At 44.2% G+C, this 20,474-nt stretch overlaps 1 protein-coding gene across 1 annotated transcript in view; it reads right to left on the reverse strand.

The window, feature by feature from the left end:
• Positions 1-5,656: 5,656 nt before the first annotated feature.
• LAMC1 (laminin subunit gamma 1) overlaps positions 5,657-20,474 on the reverse strand; it is a 99,068-nt gene continuing 84,250 nt past the window's right edge. Inside the window, exons 13-28 of the mRNA XM_073571332.1 lie at positions 19,848-20,036; positions 19,158-19,403; positions 18,896-19,049; positions 18,321-18,463; positions 17,971-18,149; positions 17,301-17,457; positions 17,007-17,212; positions 16,673-16,752; positions 15,949-16,086; positions 15,684-15,828; positions 14,749-14,898; positions 11,190-11,304; positions 10,871-11,070; positions 8,584-8,742; positions 8,396-8,495; positions 5,657-7,683 (exon numbers count right to left, since the gene is read on the reverse strand). Coding sequence (XP_073427433.1) covers positions 7,427-7,683; positions 8,396-8,495; positions 8,584-8,742; positions 10,871-11,070; positions 11,190-11,304; positions 14,749-14,898; positions 15,684-15,828; positions 15,949-16,086; positions 16,673-16,752; positions 17,007-17,212; positions 17,301-17,457; positions 17,971-18,149; positions 18,321-18,463; positions 18,896-19,049; positions 19,158-19,403; positions 19,848-20,036 — 2,618 coding nt within the window. The 3' untranslated portion in view covers positions 5,657-7,426. The remainder of the gene's footprint in view (positions 7,684-8,395; positions 8,496-8,583; positions 8,743-10,870; positions 11,071-11,189; positions 11,305-14,748; positions 14,899-15,683; positions 15,829-15,948; positions 16,087-16,672; positions 16,753-17,006; positions 17,213-17,300; positions 17,458-17,970; positions 18,150-18,320; positions 18,464-18,895; positions 19,050-19,157; positions 19,404-19,847; positions 20,037-20,474) is intronic.

Raw genomic sequence — 20,474 nt, forward strand, 5'->3', positions numbered from 1 at the left:
TTCAGGGGTAACTTCTGATACCCCTCCGGGTTCCAGCACCGTCAGCTGGTTCTCATCAGAGCCTTTGGCCTAGGTGCCTCCATCTCGGTATCCGAGTTCCAGCAACGTCTGCTGGTCCTTGGTAGTGCTTTGTAGCACAGGTACCTCCTGCTTAGTAACCGGGTTCCAGCACCGTCAGCTGGTCCTCGGTTGTGCCATTGGCTCTTATTCCTTCTGCTGCCCCTCCGGGTGCCAGCACTGTCAGCTGGTCCTCGCTATTTCCATTTGCTCTTGCAGCTTATGCTACCCCTCCGGGTTCCAGCACCGTCAGCTGGTTCTCGTCAGAGCCTTTGGCCTAGGTGCCTCCATCTCGGTATCCGAGTTCCGGCAACGTCTGCTGGTCCTTGGTAGTGCTTTGTAGCACAGGTACCTCCTGCTTAGTAACCGGGTTCCAGCACCGTCAGCTGGTCCTCGGTTGTGCCATTGGCTCTTATTCCTTCTGCTGCCCCTCCGGGTGCCAGCACTGTCAGCTGGTCCTCGCTATTTCCATTTGCTCTTGCAGCTTATGCTACCCCTCCGGGTTCCAGCACCGTCAGCTGGTTCTCGTCAGAGCGTTTGGCCTAGGTGCCTCCATCTCGGTATCCGAGTTCCGGCAACGTCTGCTGGTCCTTGGTAGTGCTTTGTAGCACAGGTACCTCCTGCTTAGTAACCGGGTTCCAGCACCGTCAGCTGGTCCTCGGTAGTGCCATTGGCTCTTGTTCCTTCTGCTGCCCCTCCGGGTGCCAGTACCGTCAGCTGGTTCAAGAGGACAAAGAACAGGAAGACAACCACCAAGATGCAGAACAACAAGAGAGAGAAGACAAAGAAGCATAAAAAAAACAAAGCAGAAGAACATTAAGCATAAGACTAATACTCTGAGCAAATGATATTATCTTATTTATAAGCAGAAGAAGACTAAGCAGTGTATGGGGGTGAGTCCGTTCCTCCTCGTGGTGCCCCTGGAAAAGGCCTGCTTCTGCAGGCCAAACTGAACGCGGACAAATCCTGTTGTAAATCTTTTGTGACAGGCAGAACGGAAGGTGTAAACTTCTAACTTTTCTAGATAACAACTACAGGAATGCCTGACACAAACAAGAATATGATGAAGAAGAATAGGAAGAAGATGAAGAAGCTGAATATGTAGAATAATAATTGTTGAATAAGAAGAATATGAAGAATGTAAGAAAAGGAAGAAGAAGAAGAAGAAGAAGAAGAAGAAGAAGAAGAAGAATGTAAAAAAAGGAAGTAGAAGAAGAAGAAGAAGAATGTAAAAAAAGGAATAAGAAGAAGAATGTAAAAAAAGGAAGTAGAAGAAGAAGAAGAAGAATGTAAAAAAAGGAAGTAGAAGAAGAAGAAGAAGAATGTAAAAAAAGGAAGTAGAAGAAGAAGACATACATGTCTGGCAAAATATAAATGAGGCTAACATAGTCAATATCTTTGTAACTCCTAACATCTTTAAAAAAAAAAGTTTAATTCCTGCTATTCCATTTGATTGGGCTAAACCTCTATGGCTTTAATGTCTCCTCCACCTCCCACAATACATTCTACATTATTCTTAGTTGTTTTTCTTCATGTAGAATTAACCTACAAGGAAAGAAAGGGTTTTTTTTAATTCCGATATTTTGGCCCCATTGACTTGCATTGGTTCCCGGTATCGGAATCGGCGATACCGATACTTTTTTTTAAGATCGGCCGATCCATTCCGATCCGATATTTTCAAGTATCGGCTGGTATCGCTCAACTCTAACCCCGACTTTTTATTTTTTATTCTTTTTTTTACAGGGGTATGGTACCCAGGGCCTGGAGGACAGTCTCCTCTCCTCCACACCGTGGGTACCAACCGCACATGAGACGCTTAACTTCCCGCATGGTGGGCATAGCCACATGCGGGAAATAAGCGATTCTCATGCATTCCTATGGGAGCGGAATCGCGGCAATTCTTTGCGATTCCGCACAAAAGAATGAGCATGCTGCGATTTTTTTCCGCGATGCGATTCCGCTGCGGAAAAAAGCGCAGCATTAGCACAGCATGTGCGGAATGCCATAGGAATGCATGGGGGGCGTTCTGTACACGATTTTTAAACGTTTTTGCACCGAAAATCGCGCCAAAAACGCTTAAAAATCACTACGTGGGCACACAGCCTAAATCTGAAGATTACCAAAGGATTTTGGGTGGCAATGTAGTGCAGAGTGTCAGAAAGCTGGGTATGCATCCTAGTTCATGGGTCTTCCAGCAGGACAATGGCACTAAACATACTTCAAGAAGCCACCCAGAAATGGATGGAAGAGCTCAGAAGTCTGAAATGGCCAGCAATGAGTCCGGATCTAAATTCCACTGAACACCTGTGGAGAGATCTTAATTTCTGTTGGGAAATACTTCATTTCCTGGAACAATTTCAAGGATGTCAACACTTTCAACCATGACTGACATGTGGAGCGCCTATGGGTCAGAAATGAAAAACTGTCAGAACCCTGTGTATCCCCATACAGGACTTGCACAATGTTGATTGAAAAGCCCACGTTCATCCTGAAGAACAATCCAACAGTTCTCGCAATCCTGTACTTTTGGCTTCCGTCCGGCCAGGAAACTCCCCCCACCCCACCTGCATAATTATTAAAAAGTATAGAGTGAAACTGAGCAATGGCTGCAACTGTTTATGGCATCTGTTGAGGTATTAGTTTGTTGGATACGTTCTGGTGTAAATGTTAAAGAGGACCTACCATGAGATCAAAAGTGGACAGTTTTGCTCTTATTTTATTCTGCTCTCCTGAATATTCCATTTTTTTTTTCAAATATGACAAACCTATACCTGAGACATGGGACTTAATTAGCGCTAATTTTTGCGGCTTTTTCCGTGTCTTTACTTGCCTTTGTATAATTACTCAGAGTGCCATCCCCTCGTAAAGATCATAAAAATTAACCATAGATAAAAACCTAGCGGAGCAGTGGAATTTAATTCTGAGCCACTTCTGACCTGGTGACAGGTCTTCTTTAAAGGGAATCTGTCAGCAGGTTTATTGCCAGTTAATCTGAGAGCTGCATAATGTGAGGGCAGAGAGCCCGTTTCCAGTGGTGTCACTTATTAGGCTGTGTGCTGTAGTTGCAATACAATCAGTGTTTTATAAGCAAGAGATTATCCCTGGAGGACTACATCTCAAGTGCAAACTAGTCAGGCTGATCTGTATAACCCCGCCCCCAACCACTGATTGACTGCGTGTTGACAAGTCAGTGCACACAGGCGTGTGGGCGGGGTTATACACAGCCCAGAAGTCTTCGCTCTGCTACATCTACATCAGTCAAAACAGGGATTCTATCAGAACTACATCAAACAGCCAAGTAATTGATACATCGCTGGAATCAGGCTCTTTGTCTCTACATTATGCTGCTATCAGATTACATTAAAGAAACCTGCTGACAAATTCCTTTTAACCAGAGGCCATAAACATGGTCTGAACAGACCCTTAGAAAAATTTTAAGGCTGGACTAGAATGAGGAAAGAATGCACAACTGGCGTATGATAAGGGGTTACAAATATTCAATTTATTATAAATAAGAAATACTGTTTTATACATAAAAAAATGCGTTGTGTTCTGTTGAACCCCTTTCTTCCCTGGACAAAAAAAAAAAAATTTGGCCACAGATGACCCAGTCTCCCCTTCTGAACAGTCTGTTGTACATTATGTGTCTAAGGACACATCTAACGGAGAGAGCAAACCGGGCACAAATCTTTGTGGCCACAGGAGCGGGCGTAACAGTGAAATGGTTGCTTCTCTTTTCGGGAAGGGTCCTTTGATGAAGGATGACACACGAGGAGGTAAAAACAGAAGAAACACCGACACGAGTTAGGGTCTACGAGGGGTTTCAGTGAGGGAGTAAAATGTAGCTTTGTGCTGTAACCCTACACAAGTGTCTGTGCTTCTATGGGGGGGGAGCTATACTTAATGTTTCAGAGAGACTGTCGGGTGGAGGACACGGAGACCAGGAGGAGAGGGAGAAGGGATCGGGGGGCACACCTTACACCTTAGCTACAAATGACCACCACCTTCCTCTCCTCCTAATGCCATCTCCTTCCAGCCAGAAACATATTTACAGAAATAAAGATTAAAAACTGGAACAAAATAGACATTCAACTTGAGTTATAATCTGGATACAAAAAAAATAAAATAAAAACACTCACAGGAATCAAGCAAAGTCAAAAATCATTTATAGCACCAGTGTCATTTAAAAAAAAGAAAAAGGGGTTACTCTCCAAGAGACCCCCCCAATACATAACTGGGGAGCAGGGATGGAGAGCGTCCTTCAGACGAGTGATTGCTGTATAGAAAGACCAGGTGTAACAGATGTACGGTTCCCAGAACTGTAAAGCTAATGTCGGACACAAGCCGGTACTTTTGCGGTCATTCGGAACTTTATACGGCGAGTATGTCGTTCGTTCCGATATATGTATGTGTAAAGATCATGGAGTCCTACACTAGAGTCAGCACCAAAATATACGTGGATATCCTCAAGCAGTGGGTCGTGGCATTGGTTTAGCGCTAGGTTTTAAGTTTTTCCTGCACAGTGGCGATCCGGACCACACAACTGTGCAGGGAGACCGCAGCCGGGTACATTTAGGACTCAGGTCTTTGGTAAAACTCTGGTCCGAGCAAGGACTGTCCGGCAGCCTCATGGTCACATACGGGAAGCAGTCAAGCTTGGTCAGGATACCTTCAGACAGTCCACACTCCGACGGGTTTTTTTTTTTTTCTTTTTACAGACGCCTACATCGAACCTTACTTGAATAGAGTGGCGCTACATTTCCCCATATACACAAGATTAGCGGTGGTTTCAGAGGTTGGACCCCAACCAATCATTAAAGGCGTAGATCGGAATCACCCCTTTATGTCGGGTTCTACGTTTAAACACCAAGGCTGACAAATGACATGAGTACCAGCCTTGCAATACCGGGGTAAGCTCAACCAAAGCCAGTGCAATACAACTAAGGTTACCTAGCCTTAAAGGGAATCTGTCACCTAGTTTTCGGCCTATCAGCTGCAGCCACAGCCATCAGGGGCGTATCTACAGCATTCTTTAATGCTGTAGATAAGCCCCCGATGAAACCTGAAAGATAAGAAAAACACGTTAGATTATAATCACCGGGGGGCGTGGTCGAGTGCGGTGGGTGTCGCGGTTCGGTCCGGCGCCTCCCATCTTCATACGATGCCGTCCTCCTTCTTGCTTCTCCCTCGGCTCCTGCGCAGGCATACTTTCTCTGCCCTGTTCAGGGCAGAGTAAATTACTACAGTGCGCAGGCGCCGGGAAAGGTCAGAGAGCTCCGGCGCCTGCCCACTGCAGTACTCTGCTCTGCCCTCAATAGGGCAGAGAAAGTACGCCTGCGCAGGAGCCGAGAGAGAAGCAAGAAGGAGGACATCATCGTATGAAGATGGGAGGCGCCGGATCGGACGGCGACACCCATCGGACCGGACCGAACGCCAGGGTGAGTATAATATAACTCTTTTTTCTTATCTTTCAGGTTACATCGGGGGCTTATCTACAGCATTACAGCTGATAGTCCAAAAATGGGGTGGCAGATTCCCTTTAAGGGACACATCTTGTGTGACATATTAGTTATAAATATATGTTAATTTGTTCTCACAATCTCATGGCAACTTAATTTATTTTCCCCTTTGATAATAATAATAATAATAATAATAATTAAAATGCCCAAAAAGTTAGAAGTGGAAATTGACAGCATGCCACAATAAGATCATCAAAATCACAATCGTGTTGGTCTTTGAGGAGATGCTCGGAATTACTGATTGTTATTTTTTTTTCACATTACGGTATTTCTTCTGAATAATTATTTATTTTTTCATTTTTAATACGAACTGGATATTTTAGTAAAATTTTTTATAAAATAACTCTTAAGTGTGCAGTCTAGATTAAAAAAGGGGTTCCTCAGCTTGGAAAATGAGGGTCTTTTTCCAGAAAGCGCACCATTTCTGTGCATGGGCTGCACCTGATGTTGCAGTTCAGTCCCATTCACTTCCCTGGGGCGGTGCTGCAATACCAAACACAGACCACGGACAATTATAGGGATGCTTTTGGAAAGCCGATCCCCCTTTCTAATCCCCATTATCACCTGGGAGTTGTGTGCATGCCGGCTGGTGTATCCCTGTAGTGGCAGTTGTGGCATTTTTTTTTTTGCATATCTGACTAGTAAGATCCTTCCTTTGTTCTGAACAGCAAGTGGCCATATAATAATAATAATAAAATAATAATATTCTACTATACTACAGAGTGCAGAAATCTCAAATATATAGCTATGGACTGGATATAAACACCTCCTCTGATACTGCCAACATATAAACTATAGTAAAGGTATATACAAAGTATGGCATCTAAATAATATTCCAGTGGATTTATTTTTTTTCCTTTTCAAACGGGAGGAAGAAATAGGTTTTAAGCCGATTGCTACTGGAAATAATGACTTCATTCTAATTATGGGTAGGTGTAAATGAAAGCTTTAGTGTGCACATGACGTATGTGGCCGGATGGGGGGAGTAGATCTCTCGGTGCACAGTTTGGAGATGCCAGGGAAATCCATCCACACAGTTACGTGATCCGTATACCTTGCCCCGGCTTCTGCTAGCCCCACATTTGCCGGTTACATATGACATAGACTAGCTGAATGACGAGGAGGGAAAGCTTTTATATTTTCCCAGGACCCTTCTATACAGCAAAAGATTACATTTCTGCGCGGTCAGGGATAATACTGGCTGTGTGGCTACATTACAGGGCAGGCGGCCAGGCAGTAGGGCGGCCAGGCCGTAGGGTTAGTCAAAGGCAAGTAAAAGGTAGAATTGAGTGTAGACAAGGAACGTGTGTATGGCCTAAAGGGCTTGGAGGGCAACAGGCCCACGTTTTTTAGAAGGCTGAGAGTATAGCTTTAGTAACCACTTCTGTGCTGCAAAGCAATTGAGGACTGCAGCCATCACTGAAGAGGTTAACCCCTGTTAGAAACAGTCCCTTGGCTAATTACTGCACAGGGCCACTGCATGGCACTGCGGCGTTACTAAGCCGCCCGGAGAGGCCTGAGCATCTGTGTTTCTCTCACCATTACAGCAAACCTCTATATCTCTCTGTAGTAGCAAGAAAAAAAAAAAACAACTGAAATGGATGAGTCTTGCACACAGAGTATGGTGGTACAGTTCACGTGAAATAATACAGTTTCAAATACTGTCCCCCCTTAAAAAAGTTCAATATGTGGAGGGTATGGAGTGATCATTGTGTAGGGCAGATAGTCTGGGGTGGGTGAGTAATAAGGCACTTCACAGCCAAACATGGAGGTTGGTGAGGAAGGAAGTGTGGCTGAAGTCCTTCCTTGCTGCGTTTTTTTTTTTTTTTTACATTTTTTTGGCCAAGCATTTAGGGCTTCTCGATAATGGGGGTGTTGTAGCAGCCGGGAGGCAGAGTGTTTTTAATGTCTTCTAGATTATCAATGTCTTTAAGGATCTGGTCAATTTCACGTTGATATGAGAGGAGGGCTTCATCCTGCTGTTTGGCCGATAACTCCAGCCCTGCCACCTTCTTGTCCAGATCGCTTTCGTTCAGCTGGGTCTTTGCGTTGTCTAGCGTCCTTTCAAGCTCGTTGAGTTTTCCTACATCTACAGAATCCAGTTTACCTGGTGCAGAAAGCAAAGACAACTTTTATTTTACAGTTCCATCATTTACTATCTACAGGGACATAGAAACAGGTTTTACACACCCTATTACCTGCATGATATAATCTACCAGAAAATTGTTTAGTATGTTAAAGCCCCCCAGGGATCCATGACAGCAACTTGCAGTGGAAAATATATAGAACATTATACAAGTATTGGCAAAACACAAAACTAATGCACTTGGACGTAAATGAACATAATCTGGTGTTCATGGTCCATAAACATGCGATATATTCTAACCGGACACTTCTCAGCCTATGGACATGTAAGTGATCTAAGGGGTTTCTGTAAGAGATTTCTACATCTATGATTACATGGCTTCAGGTTTCATGCCCCCAGACACATTACATAAAAGTCGCGGGATCCGCCATCTAATGTGTAAAGGAGCCTCCCGAATCTGCAGACAGATGGTGTTGGGGCAAGGAAAGATCCACCATGTTGAATTTCACCGGCCAATCCTTCTGTTCTCCAGAAGATAAGTGTGGTCTTGTCAGTGGCGCTTTCAGAGTCTGGCCGAGTGTTAATATACATGGGGGGGGAGTACGAAGAGAAAGCTGTCGACACAACGATTGCTTGCCGGACCGCTGTCAAATGTTTAGGTGTATGACCAGATTTATAATGGAACCAAAATTACCAATATTCACAAAGTAATAAACTTCAAAACATTTCCTACCAAGTTGTCCAAGCAAGTCATTAATAATTCCAAGGACGTTATTGACGGAGTTCTTTGCCTTTTTGGCATTATCTTCTGCTTCTTGTGCTGCTTGTGTGGCCTGGGGGGGAAAAAAAGAGGGTTCTAAATTCCTGGAGATGCCCAGCACGGGGGACACACACTTCCTATCGGTGGTCCATTTTACATACCATGTTTGCCATCATCATGTCTTGGTCTGCTTCCGACTGCTTCTTAGACAACTGGTTCTCTGCATCTTGCAGCTGACGCAACATATCTTGTAATTCTCCATCTAAAGCTGTAACGTCCTTGAATGTCTGGTCAGCTTCCACTTTGGCGGCGGCAGCATTCTGGACGGAAAGAAAGAAACAGAAATGTATCATTAGAAATACCTTAAATAGTTCCTAAAAAAAAAAAAAAAAAAGGACTGTAGTCTAAGAAGGAAAATCCCAAGACAGAACAAAACTCTTGCATAGTACTTTTAATACACAGCAGTCTGAATTTTCGTTTCATCCAGCATTCTGCGCCAATCCCGCAGTGGCAGAATGCATACTCGACCATCAATCCATTAAACACAGATCAGTCGGACCCCAGCGATCAACAAGTTATTACCCATCTTGTATATATAGGTGATAAACCCCTATAAATAAAATGAATGTCTAATATTGTAGAATATGCATCTGACGGAATCTGTTACTCTTTTCTCAAAGTAGCAGATACGTTCCATGTAATTTAGGATCCTGATGCAAGTAACCATTACACTCTTCTGCTGTATCTGTGTAATTTTGCTTGCAATTAGGCAAATTATGTTTTTAGCTTTTGCCAAGCAGACATCTCTCCTAAGCAGATAATTACAAAATTTCATGAAGAATGAGTGTAGTAAAAAAAAAAAAAAGCAAGTGGAATCATAAAATGTTTTCCCAAAATCGCAAATAATCCCAAACTATAGAATAGAACATAAACTTACTAACCCCCTACAGTCCCCAGAACAGACCTCTATAGAGCCCAATGTTCAGTGGAGCAGAGGTGCACATTTTCCATTCATTATCTATGGTAATCATTAATAATGTCCAATTGATAACAATGCATTGTAAAGCATAGCACTTCTATAGAACATGAAAACACCAAATACTCTGACAAGAGTATGATCACAGAGAACTGAACTATGAATCTTTAAAAGATACTAATTATAAATACATTTAAAAAGCATACAAGTAACAAAACTGAGGGACACTTAAAATACCTGAACTAGATACAAAGTGAACGCAAGACCTGTGGCATAACTATGAAGGTTAGAGATATGATACAATGTCAGTGTCCATAGATCAGAAAAACCATAGTGGTTTATAAAATGTCAATACGGGAGACCCCGGAAGAATTTGGTGAAACGCGCATCGGGGTATAGAGACACTGACCCTGACATATCCTCTATAGCAGTGACTTCACTACTAGAGGTATTGACATTTTATATATCACTACGGTTTTTCTGAAGTCACTGCTATAGAGGATAAGTCAGGCTCAGTGTCACTCCATCCCGACGCGCGTTTTGCCTAGTTTCTTCTGGGGGTCTTCGTATTGACATTTTATACATCAGTATGGCTTAAAATTTTGCTAGGCTGCTTGAGGTTACATTAAGCATACTAGGACATAGGCATATTCATATTGTGGATAGGGAGTTTTTCAGATCTATTGGCAATGACATTGTATAATCTCCCTATCGTTAATAGTTATGCTTCCAGTCTTACATTCACTTTGTATCTGGTCCAGGTATTTTAAGTGTCCCTCAGTTTTAGATAGTCCCTGTTTTGTTACCGGTCTGATTTTTAAAATTTATTAATAAATATCTTTTTAAGATTACATCATAGTTCTCTGATCATATTCGTATCACCGTATTTGGTGATTTCATCGTCTGTTGTAATTCTAGAAACAGCAGAGCGCTGTACTCTGCCCTCTTTGGCAGTCCCATAGATGATGAAAAGAACAGAAACAGAGCTTGCGCACCTTAACTCGGTCCAAGACAGGGCTCTACCTAGCCCCCATGCTGGGGAGTCCCGGTGGTGAGTTATTCTCTATGGACAGCAAATAACTTGCAATTTTATGGAACCCGCTTTACCTTGCCAGGTCATCATGTGCATGTTTTTCCTGAAGTTGTTGAAAACCATTGAGAATACCAGTCAGCCTGGAGCGGAGGGGACTTGAGTAAGACGAGAGACCGGTTTGCTAAAAATTTCCCTTTACGAAAAGATTTCTAGTAAGATGACCGAAGGCATGGCACTGTGCTAATAGCAGAGATGGGGGAAACCAGTGCGGCAACAGGTAAGCCATCGTATTCCCTTACTCCACCGGACCCATATTTCCCTCTGCAGTCAGCGGGGGCCCCATACACATTAGACTGATGGCAGATATATTTGATGTGAATGGGTATAGCTATATAACTATAGCTTGATGACGCTGACGCGCGTCGTGTCTCCAGCGCACCTTTTGAACAGTATTGGCAATTTTCTCCGCTTCCTCCGCTTTGCTCTTTGCTCCTCTGGCATCAGCATTGGCATTGCCCAGTGCACTTTCAGCTTGGCGAGTCTTGTTATTAGCTTCAGCAATAATCTGGGTGATGGCGGGGATTCGCCTTAAAGCGGCTTCTGCTGCGGTTTTATTGTCATTAACTCGTTTGTCAAAATCTGCAATGGATGCGAGAAAGATTAGAGCCTACTAAGACCACATGTATTTACTTTCCTGTGTTGGTGAATGTGGAGACAATCGCGTTCTTCAATTCTGCGTTATCTGAAGGCTTACTAACCTCTCAAGTTGGTCAATATGTCGTTGGCCTCCTGTAGAGTAGAACGACCCTTCTTTGCAGCCTCTTCGGCTTGTGCCTTTGCTGCATCAGCCCGAGCCAGCAACTGGTCAGCGGTCTAAAGAGACATCGCAATGTTAGGAAGAGGTAAAATACATGTACTAATGAAAAGAAAAAAAAAAACAACAACCTGTCAACCTTGCACTTCAATTTATCAAGACTTTCATGCACAACCCCCCCCCAGACATTCCTTATTATGATATGAGCGATCCGTGACACGCAGAATTTCGTAGGTGGAAAGGCCTTCAGGAAATGTCATTTGTGAAGGGTGGGGAACAAGCTGAGAGCGCTGTGATATCAATACTCACTACCTTGGCACGCAGCAATTATAAGGATAAATATTTTGCAAGACGAAAAATGTAGAATCCAGTTAGGCGATCTTTCACAAATACAGTTTCCAGATGGCTTCTGTATAGCCAATCAGTGCATCAGTCAACTTGGGCACAGCCACTGAGTTGTCGACACAATGTTAGCATTGCAGACATATCGGACATTGGGAGCAATGGCAGAGAAGCAGAGCTGGACCTGGGGAGTGCGAGTGAGGAACAACTTATCTAGCCAGGAAAACATTGGCATTCTGAAACTGGAAGAAAACTGCTTTAAGATTTATTTTTCCTGTATTCACGACTTTTTCCTATAGGGGATAAATGTATGATCGCTGAGGGTCCTACCACTAGAACCCCCCACAGATAACGGGGATCCTGCTTCCCCCGTATGATGCGTTCATACAATCGCTCTATTGAGCGTCTTATGGGACTATAGGAAGTAGTCGAGAAAGTTGCTCAGATATCTCTAGACGTAGCATTTGTCTGGAGTGTGCGTGAGCGATCATTGCGCCATTCGAAAGAGGAAACAGGAAAACCCTTACTCTTGTGATTATTAACGACAGTCTGCAGTCACCCATCCTTCAGATACATGATTAACGGTATTTATGCCAAACCTTAAGGCCCCGTCACACACAGCGAGATCGCCAGTGAGATCGCTGATTGTGACGCCACAGCGATCTAGCCAGCGACATCGCTGTGTGTGACATGGATCAGCGACTGGCCCCCCTGCCGGGTATCGCTGATCACGCTGGAACGTCCTGGGCTGTTTTTTGATCGTTGGTCTCCCACTGGCCAGCGCGCATCGCTGTGTGTGGCAGCGGGAGACCAGCGACGCTGGACACTGTGGTTTCCAATGTAAACAGCGAGTATCTAAGAGCCACGCGGCTCTTAGATACCCGCTGTTTACATTGGAAACCAGCTTGCTCGCTGGTCCTGATCGCTGGTGGGTCTGTCTATGTGACAGCTCACCAGCGGATCAGCTAACTATGTCCCAGCAATCCCATCCACGTCAGATCGTTGGTAGGATCGCTGGGACATTGATATGTATAATGGGGCCTTTACTGTGGCCATATCTCTTCAAATGCTACCTGCTGTTCCTCCTGACCTGCCTCATACATGTGTACGCTCAGTTATTCCGAGTGTGCATGTGGTCACAATGGAATGAGGGCAATAAGAATACAGTTAGGCCCATATATATTTGGACAGAGACAGCATTTTTCTAATTTTGGTTCTAGACATTACCACAATGAATTTTAAACAAAACAATTCAGATGCAGTTGAAGTTCAGACTTTCAGCTTTCATTTGAGGGTATCCACATTAAAATTGGATGAAGGGTTTAGGAGTTTCAGCTCCTTAACATGTGCCACCCTGTTTTTAAAGGGACCAAAAGTAATTGGACAGATTAAATAATTGTAAATAAAATGTTCATTTCTAGTACTTGATTGAAAACCCTTTGTTGGCAATGACTGCCTGAAGTCTTGAACTCATGGACATCACCAGACGCTGTGTTTCCTCCTTTTTGATGCTCTGCCAGGCCTTCACTGCGGTGGTTTTCAGTTGCTGTTTGTTTGTGGGCCTTTCTGTCTGAAGTTTAGTCTTTAGCAAGTGAAATGCATGCGCAATTGGGTTGAGATCAGGTGACTGACTTGGCCATTCAAGAATATTCCACTTCTCTGCTTTAATAAACTCCTGGGTTGCTTTGGCTTTATGTTTTGGGTCATTGTCCATCTGTAGTATGAAACGACGACCAATCATTTGACTGGATCTGAGCACACAGTATGGCTCTGAATACCTCAGAAATCATTCGGCTGCTTCTGTCCTGTGTCACATCATCAATAAACACTAGTGACCCAGTGCCACTGGCAGCCATGCATGCCCAAGCCATCACACTGCCTCCGCCGTGTTTTACAGATGATGTGGTATGCTTTGGATCATGAGCTGTACCACACCTTCGCCATACTTTTCTCTTTCCATCATTCTGCTAGAGGTTGATCTTGATTTCATCTGTCCAAAGAATGTTCTTCCAGAACTGTGCAGGCTTTATTAGATGTTTTTTTAGCAAAGTCCAGTCTAGCCTTTTGATTCTTGATGCTTATGAGTGGCTTGCACCGTGCAGTGAACCCTCTGTATTTACTTTCATGCAGTCTTCTCTTTATGGTATATTTGAATATTGATACGCCTACCTCCTGGAGAGTGTTGTTCACTTGGTTGGCTGTTGTGAAGGGGTTTCTTTTCACCATGGAGACTATTCTGCGATCATCCACCACTGTTGTCTTCCGTGGGCGCCCAGGTCTTTTTGCATTGATGAGTTCACTAGTGCTTGCTTTCTTTCTCAGGATGTACCAAACTGTAGATTTTGCCACTCCTAATGTTGTAGCAATTTCTCGGATGGTTTTTTTTTTCTGTTTTTGCAGCTTAAGGATGGCTTGTTTCACCTGCATGGAGAGCTCCTTTGACCGCTTGTTTCCTTCACAGCAAAACCTTAGAAAATGCAAGCACCACACCTCAAATCAACTCCAGGCCTTTTATCTGCTTAATTGAGAATGACATAACGAAGGGATTGCCCACACCTGTCCATGAAATAGCCTTGGAGTCAATTGTCCAATTACTTTTGGTCCCTTTAAAAACAGGATGGCACATGTTAAGGAGCTGAAACTCCTAAACCCTTCATCCAATTTTAATGTGGATACCCTCAAATGAAAGTTGAAAGTCTGAACTTCAACTGCATCTGAATTGTTTTGTTTAAAATTCATTGTGGTAATGTCTAGAACCAAAATTAGACAAATGTTGCCTCTGTCCAAATATATATGGACCTAACTGTAATTGTAGAATTTGCTCAGAGGCCTTTTGAACAATAGCTAGAAAGAATGAATATTCAGATACACACAGAACACTCCTGAACATGCATGTCTATAACCTGGCTACCTTAGGATGCAATACACTACAAAGTTGAGAAAAACAATTCGCAGGACCCTGATGCAGCAGCGACATGGATACTCCATGGTCGTCATGATGTTGCGGGAACCTACTAATCAAAAGAGGCTCCCGAGACGTTGCAGGAAGTAGGGAGTTCACACTTCTCTGGCCCGAATCCCATGGAGTGCCGGCGTGGTCTCTGGATGAGGGTCTTGTGAACCATTTTGCTTATCTCTACAAAACACAAGTATACACTCACCTGTTGCTCGCTTTTGCCTTTGTCAAGCAGACGTTTGACCTCCATCTCCCGATTTCTCATGTCTTCACGTAGATCCTCATAATCTTTCAGCTTTTGGTCAATCAGAAGATCTAGGTCTTGTGCCTCTTTCTGGATCTTTCCAGCCTCGTTCTGGACAAATTAAAAAAAAAAAAAAAGAAAAAAAAAAAAAAAAAGGTACTTATCACACTGGCATCAGTTTATGACAAATTAATAGTTAACACACACCTATTTTCAAATGGACCCAAGTAAATGTTTAATCCTAGTGACGAGCGAACGTGATCGGATAAGGTGTTATCTGAGTATGCTGGGGTGCTAACCGAGAGTCTTCAACGTACTCGAAAAATATGTTTGAGTCCCTGCGTCTGCGTGTCTCGTGGCTGTTTGATAGACACAACACATGTAGGGATTGTCCCAACAAGAAGACAATCCCAACAAGATTGGAAAAACTTAAAGGGATCTGATCTACGTAAGGCCACCATCTTGTTTCCCCTTCATTCTTGTTCTAAAAACTGTAAACTACAGTAAATCACTCAGATTTCGCCAGTAGCTTTATAAATGTGCTGTATTCCAAAGGGGAAAGGAGAAAATTATGTCTGTAATGAAAATAATAAACGTAACTGATCGTATCTGTATTACACATCTGCACTTTTTGCGCACATAAATCTTGCATTTCAAAGGATGGCGACCTTTATCAAACAAATCCTGCGCCTGGAGAACATCTGTGCCGCTGCACGCGTTACTCATGGGATGTAAAGGTTTTCTAGCATAAAAAAGTGTATTATTTTTTTCCAGATGTGTAATCAGAATCTGATAATTGATCTATAAAAAGTTTCTTAAGATATAATGACATCAGAAAGCACACAGCTTTCCGAGGCTCGGGGAGGAATGCTTCTTATTTCCAGATCTTTTGTTACCTGCAAAGCCGTCGTGTCGATCGGTGGGATGCTGGTGAGGTTGGCATAGATCTGCAGGGCCCGGTTTCCTGCCTCCTCGGCCTCTGCGTGCACCTTGCTTGCCTGTTTCTCCAGCTCCCGGGCGAGATCCTTAGCTTGGTTATATCTGACGGACAAAGCAAAAAAAAACATATTAGTTCTCTTCAGATTTAAAAGTTACACTTCATCGAAAAGGACTTTGTATAAAGCCGTGAACAGCTGCCGATATACAAGGTGGATTTCTCACTTCTTATTCAGCTCCTCAATATCGGACGCAGTCTGGTTTTCGGCTGCCAGAGTCTTCAGCAGCAGGCGGTAGGCTTCATTTGCCGTGTCGTTGGCCTCCTTAGCCATTTTCTCAATCTCGCGAGCTTCCTGGGTATGCCTGAATGCAACATTTATGTAGTGAATGTGTGCAGGAAAGTAGCAGTGGAAAATAACAGGTCATCCAAGTAAACAATGGCAAGCATGTAAAGCAATTAAAAAAATAAAATAAAAATTCCGGTCTCCATCACATTTGGCACACCATCCAAATTGAGAACAGCCACATTTGGATCCATTCAAAATGTATAACGCAACATTGCACTATTAAGTATTTTCAGTAAATGATGGAAAGGAGCAGGACAGCTCCTGAGCCTCTTTTGATTAGCGCAATGTTACATGGGCCAAGATGAGGTTGCTCTAGGCCAGCAAATAGAAAGACTAGCCGCGGATGGCGTCAGGTAAGAGGCGGTTCTCGCACTTCAGTCCTGCAGCCATAGACCACCGTCATTGCCAATGCATTGGGAAATGAGAATCGATTTGTACCAACTCTACTGTAGAATGTTCTTAAGAAATAGATTTCAACACACCAGATTGTTATATATTCTAACCACTGAACACCCCTTCATCGTGTGCCTATTGGCAAAGACTGCAATTAACTAAGTGTAATGTCCATGATGGGGTCTGTGATTTGCCATAAGTGCACTCACCTTTCAGCTAGTTTTCTTGCCTCTTCTGCCAGCAATGTCATATTGTTAGGATCACCAGAAGTCTCGGGTGGGGTGATTGACTGCAAAACAAAGGGACACATAATAAGCGCTATTGCAAAGCAATGAAGATTTGTCATTATGAAATTACCATGGATAAAATATATAATATACACTCACACACAACCCCCCCGTAAGTGACTATACAATGTGTGCATGAACTCAAGTATGGGCCGAATTATTTTTTGCTTTAATTCACTGTAGATGGACTGAATCTGCAGATATTATGACCTTGCGTGATCCATCCAATCCTTCATCGTGCCACATCAGTGCTTACCACATTAGCGATGGCCACTTTGGCTCTCTCCAGCTGCGCTCTTGCAGACGCAATGATCAGTTCTGTACTTTCCACACGGTCCCGAGCATCCTGTGCCTGTTTGTCGGTGTCTCGGACCATATTCCTGATGTTCTGCAGACGCTGCAGTTGAGAACTTAACGTGGCATTAATCTCGGCAAGGCGATCCAGCATCCCCTGATCTATATCTGAGAACAAAAAGCCACAAGATCAGTGACCGTTGATAAAACAATTTTCTCAGTTTTCATACAAGGAAAAAGCTGAAAGTTACTGCACCTTTGCTGCCCTGGGCATCCAGTAGGAGGTCACTGACCGCCTTTTCGGCATCTCGCAGCCGCTCTTCAAAGTCCTTATCGGTTATAGCGTCATCGCCTGTTCCCAGGTTCTTCAGGAGTTCTTCCAGTTCCTGCAGTTTCTCTCTTTGCTCAATTACCTAAAAACGGTAAAACACATCACCTGATCTGTTATATCCACGCAAGTGCATGAGACAACCCAAAAGCAACATATATTGTAATAGTTTAGAGGGGCTGATCACCACACCATTCACAATCTCACACCCAGGGGGGTGCGACAGGGTTTAGCAAGAAGTGGTGGTCAGACACCTGACAGCCCACTGATCAGCAGGTCCGTAAAGTACAGAGTCCATTGTATCGTGGTCGTTCTCGTGCACTGCAGATTGGCTCCTAATGAAGTGAATAGGAACAGTATAACCATTCAGCGGTTAGCAGGTTCCATGTACTTCCACGGACCATAGGACCTGCTCACAGCTGATCGGCGGAGTGCCAAATGTCGGACTCCCAAAGAGCGGAGAATGACCTATCCTAAGGACAACCCCTTTAAGCAAGTTAGCACAAGTGCCATCTGCTGGTAAGATTTAGAAGAAAAAAAAAAGAAAAAAAGATCATAAAATGCTTCAATTTATAACACTGCACCGAAGTTGACTCACCTTGTCCTTTACCAGTCTGTAGCAGGCCGGACACTCTTGGCAGCCGGGTCCTGAGCGGTTATAGAAGTAGTTCTCCTCGCACTGGTCGCAGCGGATTCCCACAAAGCCATCTTTACACTCGCAGCGCCCATCATCCTTGCACTGTAACCTGAGGGAGCCCTCGGGGTCACAGTCACATGCTGCAAGACACAAGAAATGAATGGTGTCTTGGTGAATAATTAAAGCAGAAAAAGTACCGTATATTATATTTCTGATAGTTCAGTTCCTTAGGTGCAGCTTCTCTCATGGTGGCGCTTTAGATTTTCAATGCTGAATATAATGGTGAAATACTGGCGCATTCAGGCACTTACGTTTACAGCCTTCCGGTCCAAAGCCAAAGTGGTTGGGCTCACATTGCTGACAGCGGAGACCACTGATCCCTGGCTGGCATTCACACTGCCCAGTGCGAATATCACACTGACCATTGGTAGATCCCAAGGGATGACACTCGCATCTATTAAATTAAAACATGTTTTCATTATTTAAATTCTAGAATGCTTTTAGAAATGAAAATAATGCCATACGTTAATGGATACCATTAGTAAATGCATTTGCACTAAGCAACAGTCTGCAATATTAATTTTTGATCCAAGTCTCAGACACGTCTTGTAGGAGTGTCTCTCCCTGTAATATAGGCTGGATGTGAATTCTGTGTGTATCTACAATGCTGCTTTCATATCAGCACAGCTTCAATCATGCAATTATTTCCTTTCCATGTCTTTAGCCCGTTTTCTCTGCCCTCCCTAACACTGAGAATGCTTTCCCGATTTCCACTGATCTCCCAAGAACACAGACAGGAATCAATATTACCAGCACACGAGATTTCCACCAAAAATGTGTTTTCCACAATAACTTGTAGGAGAGAAGTAAAATGGATGACTCTTACCGCTCGCATCCTTTACCACTCAGTAGGTTGAAGAATCCAGGCTCGCAGGCGGAGCAGTCCCTCTCGGTAACATGTGGCAAACATTCACACTGGCCGGTCACCTGATTACAATTGCTCTGACTTTTTACGGTCCCATATGAGTTGCAACCACAGGCTGAAAAGGGACAATTCCAAAGTGACATCCATAATCACTGATCGCAGACAAAGGCGCTCAAACATTCTTTGTAATAATCGCTTGCAATCGAAATAAAATGTTGGATACCTTTGCATTTTTGGTCCGGTGTAGCCCCCAGAGGGTTTCCGTAGAAGCCATCTCGGCAGCGGTCGCAGTAAAATCCAGCCGTGTTATAGATGCACTTCAGACACTCGCCGGTCAGACGATCGCAGTTCCCCACAGCGTTGGGATCGATATTGCTATTACACTCACAGGAACGACAGGGGCGGGGAGCGCCATTCTGACCAAGCGGGTCCCCGAAATATCCATCGTCACAAAGCTCGCATCTTTTTCCTATTGTTACAATAAATTTATAAAACAAAATTGAAACTCCAAGTTACAAGAAACGCTAATCTTATGAAGTTCGAATTTTGCCAGCGGCGAGCTGCGGTTGGACCAGGGACAGTGGAGCAGCAATGTGACAGTGATATGGCCACCATTTTTCTGGATTTGTGCAAATCATTTGCAGAAACGTAGTGTTCAACTGATTTAGAATGATTTGCTCATCCTTATTATAACTAATACGGTTCGTTAGACAATCCCTGCAAGTGTTGCGGCTGTTGAACTGCCACGAGGCATGCAGCTGCGGGGACTCGGACATATTCTCCGAACACGCCGAAGACACTCGGTTAGAACCCGAGCATGCTCACATAACAACTTATCCCAGCACGTTTGCTCATCACTAGTAAAGACCAATAGAAAATTATTTGGACAGACAAACCAGTGGATCCTTCTCACCTGTGGTCCCCAGGGGACAGTTGGTACACACCACTTCCTTAGTGCGAGGTACAACAGCACAGCTGGAGCCTCCAGGGCATGGGCACGGCTGGCAGTCCGAGTTGGTGCCTGCAGTGCTGTCGCCATAGAATCCCTCGCTGCACCGCTCACAGTGGGGGCCCGCTGTATTGTGCTGGCAGTTACACACTCCTACAGAATAGGGTAAAACATGTTGTCAGAGCAGGCGCTCATCTACTGGTCATATAAACATAATGCACCAACAACCACCATAGTTAAGGTTTAATAAAACTGTTGACAGGTCGTAAGTCGTAATCAGTGGGGGTCCGGGTGTAGAAAACTCATCATTCGCTAAAAGAAAAGAAGAAGAGGCACCCGGCACCACCGAGCACACCTGAAGGGGCGCCCGGCACCACCGAGCACACCTGAAGGGGCGCCCGGCAACACCGAGCACACCTGAAGGGGCGCCCGGCAACACCGAGCACACCTGAAGGGGCGCCCGGCATCACCGAGCACACCTGAAGGGGCGCCCGGCATCACCGAGCACAGCTGAAGGGGCGCCCGGCATCACCGAGCACAGCTGAAGGGGCGCCCGGCAACACCGAGCACACCTGAAGGAGCGCCCGGCAA

Source organism: Dendrobates tinctorius, unplaced genomic scaffold, assembly GCF_039654945.1.
Source record: "Dendrobates tinctorius isolate UK_male_01 unplaced genomic scaffold, ASM3965494v1 ptg000029l, whole genome shotgun sequence".
In the NCBI taxonomy this organism is placed as follows: domain Eukaryota; kingdom Metazoa; phylum Chordata; class Amphibia; order Anura; family Dendrobatidae; genus Dendrobates; species Dendrobates tinctorius.